General features: G+C 52.5%; 2 protein-coding genes across 2 annotated transcripts; one reads left to right on the plus strand and one right to left on the minus strand.

Annotated features, from left to right (window-relative positions):
- Positions 1-79: 79 nt before the first annotated feature.
- Mdh2 (malate dehydrogenase 2) lies at positions 80-6290 on the plus strand. The gene is made up of 7 exons (XM_037233975.1): positions 80-270; positions 2618-2812; positions 3043-3210; positions 3906-4031; positions 4453-4590; positions 5314-5505; positions 5915-6290. The coding sequence occupies exons 1-7, from the start codon at positions 193-195 to the stop codon at positions 6041-6043; spliced, it is 1026 nt and encodes a 341-aa protein (XP_037089870.1). The 5' UTR covers positions 80-192; the 3' UTR covers positions 6044-6290.
- Positions 6291-6926: 636 nt separating this feature from the next.
- Atg101 (autophagy-related protein 101) lies at positions 6927-11303 on the minus strand. The gene is made up of 6 exons (XM_037233976.1): positions 11171-11303; positions 9753-9817; positions 9036-9197; positions 8448-8661; positions 8008-8174; positions 6927-7265 (listed from the first exon to the last, which is right to left on the minus strand). Exons 2-6 carry the CDS (start codon positions 9780-9782, stop codon positions 7182-7184), a joined length of 657 nt encoding a protein of 218 aa, XP_037089871.1. The 5' UTR covers positions 9783-9817; positions 11171-11303; the 3' UTR covers positions 6927-7181.
- Positions 11304-11953: the final 650 nt, after the last annotated feature.

The raw sequence follows: 11953 nt of genomic DNA on the forward strand, positions 1-11953 counted from the left end.
AACAGGCATGGTCTTACAACCTATAATTGGCAAGTATTTTGTACACTAACTATTTCTGTACCTATTTGCAAACTATTCCTCCTCTTTTCTTGTGCCCGAAGGTCGTCGAGGTCGAGTCGCTGCGTCCGGGAGCAGTTGGTTGGATTTTAGAGAAATTAGTTCAGGAAATCACATACCTTTTCAACAACAATTATGTTCTCCAGGCTCGCTCGTCCGCAGCAGGCTGCTGCCTTGAAGGCGATCTCACGAAACTTCTCAGTTTCTAGCCAGGTACGAATATCGGCGTTCGTTCAGGTTTCATGTCTCCGTATCAAGTCCTTCCTTATTATTTAGTGAATTTGCCGGCTCAGCGTTGAGTAATGCTTCGCTTCAGTTTAAAAAGCGCAGAAATTTGAATCAATTATTGTAACCTATCGCGCTACCAATAAGTGAAAACTCCATCCGGTGCAGGTATACATTGGTACCTAATGTTAGAAAATATCATTGTGCATCATTCATCGTGTCAAGGCGGAACATATCGTAAATAATCGTAAAACAGGTAGATTCATGCTCCTACCTTCAAATTTTAATGACTACGATAGGGAGCTCCTGAGCACTGCACACACCCCACCGCCCCGACTTCCTAGTGCCGTTTCTGCGTTATTGTTGCGTAATTACAATATTTCTGCTTATCAGGAACCATAAAAAATGTACTGGGCCAAGGTAACAATAATTATGCAATGAAAAGCGTTTCTTATTGCGTCTATGTAGATTTATGAAACGGACAGGCCTAACGGCCTAACCTAACCTAACTTAGCTTAACCTAACCTAACCTAACCCAATGTAACCTAACCTAACCTAACCTAACCTAACTAACCTAGCCTTATCTAACCTAACCTAGTCCAACCTAACCTAACCTAACAACCTAACCTAACCTAACAACCTAACCTAACCTAACCTAACCCAGCCTAACCTAATGCCCCCCACCCTATCCCCTTCAACCCAGTGCCCCACTGGCATCCATGTTCCATGCCATATATATGTACCATATTAAGATCTTTTGTTTAGCCACCATATTTTCATTTTGCTTTTCATTCCCACCCAAAAATGCCATATTTCCCCACCATATGGACCAATCTACAAACAATACCCAAGACTGCTTGGATATGCAAGAAACATATGTGATTGGATTCTTGTTACCTTGGCCTAGGCAGTAATGTTGTGATCGCTGGTAGCAGCGGCGGCCGGGTCACAGTTGCTGCGTGTTTGATGCTCTCAGATGTTCGCTATGTTAGTTATTTAAGTTCCAAGGTAAGAGTTAAGATGACCTGTTATATGATTAATTGATATGTTCTGCCTTAAAAATGATGATTAATGTATGATGCTCTTTTTTAACATGAGGTAGCAATGTATACCCTGACCCTCCATCCACTTCCCTGATATCTGCTTGACCTCAATGTGATGCTTCTGTTAAAGCATGCCCTGAATGTTTCGGACTTTATTTCATCAAATTTGAATTTTTTGCTTATCAAGATTTGGTGGGAGTATTTTTACAACACATTACCTGCATAACATCTTAATTTTGGGAAAACTCTGCTCTTCTGGCATTGCTACAACAGACATGTCTGTGATAACCTCTTTTTGCAGTCTAGCTGGGTTTAAAATCATCACAAAGACTTTTCTTCAAAATGGGAGGGGGGACCAGCCTGTGAAATTATTGTTCCACCTTGCTGGAGGCGTATGTAGGCTCACTGAAGTTAGAGCATGTGTGCTTTAATCTGGGGCCAGACCAAATTGTGCTGAATTTTCCACTTAGTTCAGCTTGGGATTTTCTGAGGGAGTAATTTGCTCTTGAGATGACCTAAAAAGCATCAAATTTCTTGGTTCTATATGCCCTGAAATGAGTAGCCACCAGACATCAAACTCAGCACTGCCAAATTATAAACTGCCATAGAGGCGTTGCTGCTATGCTGTACATGTTTGAACATGTCATTTTTGTAGCCTGGGTAGCGGACTGATTGATGATCGAGGTGTTTTTGGCAGCCCCCGTCCTGTCCTATATGTGGTATCCAGCACTGCATGGACAATGGCTGATGATATGAACTAGGGGTGCATGGCCTTAAACTTTATTTTTGCAATCCAGGCCATGACCACTTTGATGTTTAGGGAAAGAGTGATGGCTGCATTGAGTTCATGATATCACTATTCACACTGCTCCACATTGCTGTGTATATTTGGCTCGGCATTGTTTGCATGTCTGGTTTACCTGTTTCAGTGCAAGCAGCATAAAATCCCACAACCAAAAAGTTTTGAGCATAAGCACCATTTCTTGCACCAGCTCTGTAATTCAATTGGTAGATCTCTGCCTACAGGGCTATACTTGCAGCTCCACAGGGGACCCTGCACTGCTATATATTTCTCAGTTCAGCTGGCCTGTGTCCAAGCTCAGGACCTGCCCTGCAGTGCTGTGGGCTGCCCCAGTGAAATGTAAATTGCCCTGCTTTAGAAATTCCTGGCCCAGCATTTTTAAAAGTAACCTCAAGTTCAGTTGCTTGCTCCACCTCAGCCCCATTGACCTGGGTGGCTGCAGTTTCGCCGCCACTCAGCTCCTACCAGTCTGCATCTGTCTGTGTCACAGAATCAGCACAAGGTGGCGGTGATGGGCGCCAGCGGCGGCATCGGCCAGCCGCTGTCACTGCTGATGAAGCAGGCGCCGCAGGTGTCGCAGCTCTCTCTGTACGACATCGTGCACACGCCGGGCGTGGCGGCCGACCTCGGCCACATCGAAAGCCCAGCCAAGGTCACTGGCTATGTGGGGCCTGACCAGCTCAAGGTGAGAGGGGCAGCGGTTCGGGGATGGATCGCTGGTGGTGCAGGCGGTAGGAGAGCCTTCACCTCAAATCCCGTCAGGCTTGCGGCAGTGGTTTTGATTTTGTTTTTCGTGACTGCTCCACCGCTGAGCCGCGCGCCGCGACAGAACACCAGACTGGACTGGTCCCGGTGTGTCTACAAGACGTTCGGCCACGCGTGGAGTGGGCGCTGACACCGAGCCGTCCTCCTCAGGCCTCGCTGGAGGGCTGCGAGGTGGTGGTGATCCCCGCCGGCGTGCCGCGCAAGCCGGGCATGACGCGCGACGACCTCTTCAACACCAACGCCTCGATCGTGCGCGACCTGTGCCGTGCCGCCGCCGAGGTCTGCCCCAAGGCGTTCATCGCTATCATCTCCAATCCGGTGAGCGGGCGGCACAATCCTGCACGGCGCGGGGCAGGGCAGGCTGGCGCTGTGTGGGCCGGCAGGTGATGTGCTGGCCGGCCTTTAGCCTGTGCTGGTCAGCTGGTGACCTGTGCTGGTCAGCCAGTGGCCTGCTCAGGCTAGCCAGTGACCTGTGCAGGTTAGCCAGTGACCTGTGCTGGCCAGGTGGTGACCTGTGCTGGTCAGCTAGTGGCCTGTTTAGGCTAGCCAGTGACCTGTGCTGACCAGATAGTGACCTGTGCTGGTCAGCCAGTGACCGATGCATGTTAGCTGGTAACCTGTGCTGGCCTTACGTTCGGTGTGGTGAGGCGCTCACTGAGACATGCCACAACCACAGAACTGTGTATGCTCTGCGGTACACGTGGTTGGCCAGACATTTCAGTGGTCGCAGGTTGTTCCCATGTATGTGCGACAGGGTACGAGGCATCGCTGGTTCGAAGCATCGGTACGTTTTTCCGCCGACCGGTGTTAGCATGCGAAACTCATCGGCGACTTAGTTGGTTTGGGTTCGCTGGGCTGGCCCATCGCAGGCCAGGGTCCGTAAGTGCTAACTGCCAGCCCTCTCGTGATCGGCACCATCTACCGGTCGTGGCGCTGCAGCGCCGCTCGTTGCGTGGCGCCTGTGAGCAGGTGCGCTCATCGGTAGCGCGCACTGACCCCGTATCCGCCGCCAGGTGAACAGCACGGTGCCGATCGCCTCTGAGGTGTACAAGCAGGCGGGCGTGTACGACCCCAGCCGCATCTTCGGCGTCACCACGCTGGACATCGTGCGCGCCAACGCCTTCATCGGCGAGCTGAAGGTGGGTGCGGCGCCGCCGGTCGCGGTCGGTGCCGGCGCCGCTCGGTCAGCGGTGCTTGACCGGGCGCCGGGCTCGGGCGGGCTTCCATTCCGCTCGGTGGGTGTCGCCTCGCTCTGTGAGTGGTGTGCCCTGATCGTTGGTGGTGCTAGGGTGTTATCAGGATGTTGTGAGGAGAAGTGTCTGACCACGGATAGATAAGGTTATCATGAGCGAGGGAAATATGGTGGATGTGTGGAATGGCGTGTTTTCTACCGGGGTATGGGATGGATAGCGCAGATATACGACTCACTTCGCATCGGGTTGCCGACAGCCATGGCCCTGGTCCTCTGTTTGTCAAAGTCTATTCGGCTCTGTACAACTTGCGCTCTGGCCGTTCTGCTGACATCCAGCGGTGCTGACCGGCATCCTCCCGTCCGCACAGGGTGTTGACCCGCGCGAGGTCAACTGCCCGGTGATCGGCGGTCACGCGGGCATCACCATCATCCCGGTCATCTCTCAGTGCACGCCGGCCGTCCAGTTCCCGGCCGACCAGCTGAAGGCGCTGACGGAGCGCATCCAGGTGCGACGCCCGCTCCTTGCGGCGGGCCGAGCGGGCCCTGCTGGCGCAGCCCCTCGCCGACCGACGGCCGCCTAGTCCAGACCGATGTGGCAACAAACGCCGGCTTGTGCGCTCTGATTGCGAAGGGGTTAAATGGAAGTCTAGTCGAAGTCACGGGGCATTTTCACTACCGTCCTGATCGAAGACCTTAGCAGTTGCATCGCGTTTTGCGCTTAATCCCAGCCTATCTAAGTTGTGCTCTTGATTACGAGGTTGACCCGTGGAAGAGCGGTTTGCCAGGAATTTTTGTGATTTTTTTTAACGGAGTTTCCAACGTGGTTGCTGACCCGTGATCATAAGCACAATTCGAAATGTTGAATACTGCCAATATAACCAACAAAATTGGTTTCATACCGTCGACTAGCCCGTACCTACAAGTATGTCGCAGGTAGTTAGTCGTCAGATCGAAAACTCTAGGCATTTCTCCCGTATATCCGGTGATCTGGTGATGTTCTCCCTCTTGGTTCTCGGGACGACCCCCCGCCCCCCCCCCCCCCCCGCCTGCCGTACTGTCCGGCCCAGGACACCGCTCCGTCTCAAGGACCACGCCACCGGCCCGCAGTACCGGTAACGACTCCCTCCCCGCCTGCCTCACTGTCCGGCCCCGGTCACCGCTCCGTCTCAAGGACGGACCACGTCACCGGCCCGCGGTACCGGCGGTGACCCCTCCCCCGCCCTCCACAGGACGCCGGCACGGAGGTAGTGAAGGCCAAGGCGGGCGCCGGCTCTGCCACCCTCTCGATGGCGTACGCCGGCGCCCGGTTCGCCGTCTCACTGCTGCGCGCAATGGACGGCGAGCAGGGCGTGGTCGAGTGCTCGTACGTGCGCTCGGACGTCACCGAGAGCCCCTACTTCTCCACGCCGTGTCTGCTCGGGGTGAGTGTTCGTGACGCTGTGCGTGCTACTCGCTGTGACCCACACAGGGCGGTTTCGGGATGGGAAAGGCGGCGGGCTTATGTCTGGGCGTAACGACTCAGCCGCCGGTGGCCCGCTGCGCGGTGTCGCCACACAATAAGGGGGAGGGGAGGGGGCGCACGCCGGATGGCGTATGGATCACTTCGCGTGCTTAGGTTTCGACTTCCGACGCCTTCCGATTTCAGTAGTATGGCCAATTGAGTCGCATGCCTTCCTGATATCGCGCAAGTCAGTGATAGGAGGATTTGCGTGATGTCGCCGATGCAAATGGCCAGTGTTCAGCGGTTTGTGGTGTTCCGGGTCAAGACTGATTGGGGAGGCGCGATGCGCAATCCCGATGGCTTTGCTTACGCTGCTCCGTGGCTTCCAGAAAAACGGTCTGGAGAAGAACCTGGGCATGGGCACGTTGTCAGAGTTCGAGTCGGACCTCGTGAAGAAGGCGCTGCCCGAGCTGCTGGCATCCATCAAGAAGGGCGAGGACTTCGCCGCCAAGAAGTGATCAGGCCCACACAGGTCAACTGGAGGGCGGTTGAATGTCAGGACAGTCGTTGTTACGTTCGTGAAGTGGATGGCGTAAGCGGCTCACAAACGCCGCTTTTAATAGCAGGGTTTTATCGGTCTTTTTAGCTGGAGGCTTTGCCGCCGCCCCGGTTGTGATTCAGCCGGCATGAGCTCCGTGTCGTCAGCGTTTCCGGACTTATAATACATCCTCACTGGGTGCCGATGCGTACCCACACCGCAACGCCCATTGTCTGTTCCTGCGGATGGCCCCTTCAGAGAAGCTACCAGGTAGAAACAAAACCATTATGAAATTTGGATACCCCTGATCGCGCAGCCTGCCTCGCGACTCCGTAATTTGATATAATGCGTGGTTTGGTTCAAAGTGGCGTAGAACAAACCCCAGCTATATTGTTGCCGCTTAAGTGATTGGTTGCTTCGTTAGCTCTATTAATTTGGAATGTCCCACTGGGTGTTCTACTGAACTGAGCCGGCCGGCCGCGGCAAAGACACTGAGGTAGTAGAGGCGTAGACATCGTGGCGAAGAACTTGTTTCAAACCGCCTAGCGCCCGCTGCTCCGCCGCCGAAACGGTTCAGCGCCATCGGGCTGTTATCAATGACGTCCACACCACGACTGTCACTGGAAATCACCAGCGACGAACCCTCTCGTCGGTACCCTCACCGGAAGGTTGCGCGCGGGGTAATATTTGAACGAGCGCCCGGTCTGCGTGGCGTTTTTTTCCGCAGCCTGTGCCGCCAGCTGTGTCGCGGCAGCGACGGACAGCCAGTGGTGGATGGCGAAACGGACGCCTTATCTTTTGAGCCCCGATAACACCAACGCTCCTGTCATCCTCTCCCAAGGCTGGCAGCAGATACCCTGCCGTCGGGTCAATATAAATAAAAATGTATTGCAAAGCGTACACATACGGACAACGTGTGGCGGACAAGTGTGTTGAAAGAAGCACCCGTCTGCGTCACCGAATAAATAAGCGATCTGCGCGGCGCGGCTCCGACCAGCCCGCCAGTAAAGCTGCAAGGCCTAGCGCGTCGTCATTGGTCGCTTGGTTGGGCCGAGCGCGTCCCATTGGTCGCCTGGCCGGCCGGGCGCGTCGCCATTGGTCGCCTAGCCGGGCCGGCGTCACATGGCCAGCGTGTCCTTGAGCAGCTTCTTGACGGCCGTGCCGACGGACGGGTTGGTGACGCCGCTCGTTTGGTAGTCCACCTGTGGCAACAGCCGGTCACCGTCATGCTGCTACATACGGCGGAGGTCACCACTGGACCGCCGCCGACTTTGTCCCGTCACCAGGACATGACGCGCGGGTCGGGGCTATCAAACAGGGAGGGGGGGGGGGGGGTCGAAATCGTCCGACACGTAGGTAAAACTAAACGAAATCGTGACTGAGTGGGGACGGGGGGGGGGAGGAGAGGCGTCACCTTTCTCCATGAGCTGGTCATCCCACGATGGTTCCAGGCAGCCTTTGACGAGTTGTTTTGACAGTTTTTGACATTCCAAGTAATGAAATCGAGCCGCTTGGTTGTTCCGTCCTTTGCGTTGCCCCGGCTGCCTCTCAGCCGCCCGCGTTCTATTTTAAAGATTTCTGACCAGGTCATCGACAGGACTAGGAGCATTGCGGGATTCATCCAACATCCTCATGAGGTAGTTCTACCTGTTCCCATTCTCACGAACACCCTGGTCACGCAAAATCAATCGGTCACACTGCCACCGGGCTCAAAACCCGGTGTCATCCCAGGAAAGCTGCATAGTAACTCACTCATGTCATGTCACGCATAAATCACGTCCACTCTTTGGGGTGGCGCCAAGTTAAGACAGCTGCCAGCCGCACAGATCATCCATCGCAACAGCCTCGCTTGTCCATGCCTGCTGCTCCCCACCTCCAACGCCACATCTAAGCCGCCGTGCCGCGGGTGAGGCCACAAGGCCGAGAGCTGCCGCCAGTCCTCACCTTAAACAGGTAAGGCTGCACGTCTGGGAAGGAGGTGTCGAACACGAGGTCCAGGTCGGCCTGCTGCGGCGTGTGCGGCAGGTACTGCTGCCGGTTCATGGCCTGCACCACGTGACGCAGCTTCTCCGCCAGCACGTCCACCACCTTCTCCCGGAACACCTTCCGCTCTGTCGGCCGGTCAGGCACGGTCAGATCGGGAGAGGACACCGGCAGCGATCAGCAGACCAGAGAGCAGAACATTTCTCAATACTGCTCGGTGCTGGCAGGGCTTGACTCTGAGCAGGCGACAGCCGCTGAGACTCAAAACCGCAAAAACGGCATGGCCAAGCGACATCGTGGCTGATATAAGACATGTGAAATATGGTAGTATTCAGAATTCGCGTTCTCCATTCACGCCAGCTGCTGCGGCGGACCACGCAGCGTCTAGCACGGTGCCTGACCTCGCTCGTTCTCCAGGTCGACCGTCTCCAGTCGGAGCGTCCACACTTCCCAGGGCATGCGCTCGGTCGCGAACGGCCACTTGCCGCGCTTCTTCTGGAAGAACTCGAGCGAGATCTGGCCCTGGTGCGGCCGCTCGGCCGCCGCCATCATGGCGCTGAACTGGGACACCTCGCGCTCCAGCACGCGCTGCATGCTGGGCGACGAGCAGCGCACCTGGCGGACAGACGGCGACGCACGCGCTGTCAGAGCCGGCTCCAGCGACGCCGCACAGGCGCACGTGTCGCCACCGGTCGGCTCACACGCGCCAGGGTGAAACGGCTGGAGCAGAGCGGCCGCCGTTGCTTCGGCACCGCTCTAGAAGGCCTTCGTAATGCATCCAGGAACGGGTTGATGATACAGCACAGCTTACACAGCTCGAACCAGTGAGCGGTTGTGAGAAGTATTTGGTGGCTGCCAGCAGTGTCAGTGACACTCTCACTGTCAACGGTGGCGACCCCGATAACCCGGACGGCGGTAGACAACGCTACAGACGCCTTCGCGAGAAGACGACACGCATGGAAGCACCCCTCTGACACCAATATGCTCACATGTGTGATCTCCAGCACCGGCAGGTCCACGTCCAGGAAGCCGACCGAGCCGAGCGAGTACAAGTTGTGCCTGTGGCAGCTGAACTTGCCGAGCGTGCGGTGGAAGAGCACCGTGCTGAACACGCTGCTCACGATGTCGTTCACCATACAGGCCTCGCACGACTGCCGAAATGGCCGCCGGCCACACAAGAGGTCACCACAAGGTCACGGGGTCGGGTGCACGCACAGGGACAAGTGGACAGCTGATGGAACGACGAGAGCACATGACGTGCCTTGCTCAACAGCAATCGGAGACCCAGAGCAGTGACCAGCAGGAAGCTGTGTGCAGCTTAACAAAATAATGGAGCTGAAGTGTCAGCATTACAGATCACCTAATTGTTGACACCATTGTCCTCATCTGCTGTGTTGGTGTCCACACAATGTCTCTGCCACTTAACGCTCTCGCCATTGTTGGGTTGCCACTGATGACAAGATGACAGGTGAATTGGGGGGGGGGGGGGGGGGGGGCAGCCATTATGTGGACACTGCACCAGACCAACACAAAAGGGCACAAATAACATTGCATTTCATGCATCCTTAAAACCCAATAACTAACTCACATGGAAAAGAGGTGAAATAATGACAACTGTGGTAATGTGCAAATTGCAAAAATGATCTACGGCATTTGATACAATTGTTCAGTGTGACTGCTTCTGACAGCCATCCAATCCAACTTACAAATTCAAAGACTTGTGTTCGAGCATTCATGGTGATGTCTCTGTGTTCTTCAATTCCGTCTTTTCCTGCAAATGTTAAAGTGGAACTTTCATGAGTGTTTTGTTAACAAACATTGAACACATAAACACACCAAATTCTATTGGCATGTAGATAGCACATACAAAATCATTAACTTCATATAAAGTCTAATGATAGCTATTTCTAAGTGATATGCATTCCACTAGAACCATGTCAGTGGAATGCAGTGAATTACCATGCAGCAAATACAATCTATTTATGGTAAGCAGTGCAAAATTACTTTGCATTGGTTTCCAGAGCCCAAGAACATTTTCATTCCACTGACAGGTTGTAAGAATCTTTGCACCTGTCAGATGAAGTGCTAGTTGCATTTATCCTTTTTCTGATGTGCTAGGGTGGGTCAAGGTCAGGAACACCCTACAGAAAAGCAAAAAATATAAGAAACATGTTCAGAACATTTTACAGGTGGAATCCTTGCTACACTTATACCTTTGCTTCTATGCTCAGGTTGGATACTTTATAGGTGCAATTATGAGGTCTTCAAGATGATATATATATATATATATATATATATATATATATATATATATACATGAATATAAGGCATCTATGCCTCATCATATATTTAAAAAACAAGTCACCACAAGCTGAGCTGGACTGTTCTGGTCCAGCATAACTCATCTCAAATCTCCTCACAATAGCTTTTAATCAGTTATTCATGTTTGGACATGAATCAAAATAAGATACAGCCATACAGTTACTGTACACATCTGCCTCCTGGCATGTATAATTGTACTAACATTATGAGCAGCATATGACAACTGACTGTATAATCATCTCGGTCTCAATGTCCTGACAGCATACTGGAGACAACATACTAAAATGTGCCTCATAGCATACATCCAAATGTCATGATTTTTTCACTCTCTTTGACTAATACTTATGATTCCAGTCCAGTTGACTGTGGCCAAATCATCTGCAAGCAAACTAATGGAGGAGATGCTGGAAAATCAAATATTCAAACTGGAGTATCATAATAGGGCAATCTGCCAGAAATCATGCAGATGCATATCATGCAAATTATATAAATTAGACATTTCATATAGTACGGAGCTCCAATGGTACAAATTAGGCACAGCAGCCATACACAATGATAAAATATGCAATAGCCTGAAAGACATGGTTGTAAAAAACAATGCAATACATCTCTTCTCTTTGAAACACTTCATCCTTGGCAGACCCAAACATTCACCCATTACGGCGCAAGGTTATCACAAAAGCGTAAGGTTTTAAATTGAGCCCACACAGATGTGGAACTGGTCCAATTTATTGCCGAAACTTAATCTCCCCACCCAGAAATGTGTGAAAACAGTCAAACACATCTCCACCTCCATACTTACTTCTGAGTCGAGTATTATGTGCGAACTTTGAATGCCCTGAGTCATTGCTTAACTCACACCACCATACAGCCACGATACCCACGCATCCTACAAAACAAGTTCACGGAACTGGCTGGTGCGTTTTCGATAAATAGCAATCATCCCAACATGACGCAGCTGCGCCAATAAGATTGCATTTAGTGGTGGGCAACTATTTGGCGGCTAAAAGTGAGTAACGGCTGAGCCAAGTAGCGGTTTGAAGAGAGCCTGGAAAATACTACGTCACCACCAACCGTATAGCCAAGTTCAAACTACTGAATTGCTGGTCAGACCTTCTTTAAACCAGCACCACTCGAAAGTTAGTATGTGGCTTCACTTCAGGGCATTGCAGTCAAGTCCAAACTCGTAAACCACTCAACCGATCTGCTTGGAACATTTACCAGAAGATAGAGCGCAGGCAGTTCCATCAGCCGTCTAGGAACTGGTGGACCGTGCGATCACTATGCGATTTGTAGAAACTCAGATCGCTATCTTCCCGTTCAAAATCGCATTAACCACTAAGGGCAGTGCAGCCAAGTCCAAACTCGGAAAGCATTCGACTGGTCTGCTTGAAACCTTTACCAAAAGATAGGACGCATGCATTTTCATTCAGCCGCTCTGAAATTTGTGATTTCTGGTTGCCATCTTTACCTTCCAAAAACAGCATAAACCACTCTAGGGCATTACATCCAAGTCCAAACTCGGAAACCACTCGACAGATCTGCTTGAAACCTGTACCAGAAGAGAGAGAGAGAGGTTGCGATT

This window comes from Pollicipes pollicipes, unplaced genomic scaffold (assembly GCF_011947565.3).
Source record: "Pollicipes pollicipes isolate AB1234 unplaced genomic scaffold, Ppol_2.1 Scaffold_7231;HRSCAF=8579_pilon_pilon_pilon, whole genome shotgun sequence".
Taxonomy (NCBI): domain Eukaryota; kingdom Metazoa; phylum Arthropoda; class Thecostraca; order Pollicipedomorpha; family Pollicipedidae; genus Pollicipes; species Pollicipes pollicipes.

What these genes read in the sequence shown, in the direction of transcription:
- Mdh2 (XM_037233975.1), top strand. Translation starts at nt 193, where the DNA reads ATGTTCTCCAGGCTCGCTCGTCCGCAGCAGGCTGCTGCCTTGAAGGCG. An exon ending in CGCTGACGGAGCGCATCCAG is followed by an intron (nt 4,591 to 5,313) that starts GTGCGACGCCCG and finishes CGCCCTCCACAG; the next exon opens with GACGCCGGCACGGAGGTAGT. An exon ending in CCACGCCGTGTCTGCTCGGG is followed by an intron (nt 5,506 to 5,914) that starts GTGAGTGTTCGT and finishes CGTGGCTTCCAG; the next exon opens with AAAAACGGTCTGGAGAAGAA.
- Atg101 (XM_037233976.1), bottom strand. Translation starts at nt 9,782, where the DNA reads ATGAATGCTCGAACACAAGTCTTTGAATTT. An exon ending in CGGTGCTGGAGATCACACAT is followed by an intron (nt 8,662 to 9,035) that starts GTGAGCATATTG and finishes TCTGTCCGCCAG; the next exon opens with GTGCGCTGCTCGTCGCCCAG. An exon ending in CGACCTGGAGAACGAGCGAG is followed by an intron (nt 8,175 to 8,447) that starts GTCAGGCACCGT and finishes ACCGGCCGACAG; the next exon opens with AGCGGAAGGTGTTCCGGGAG.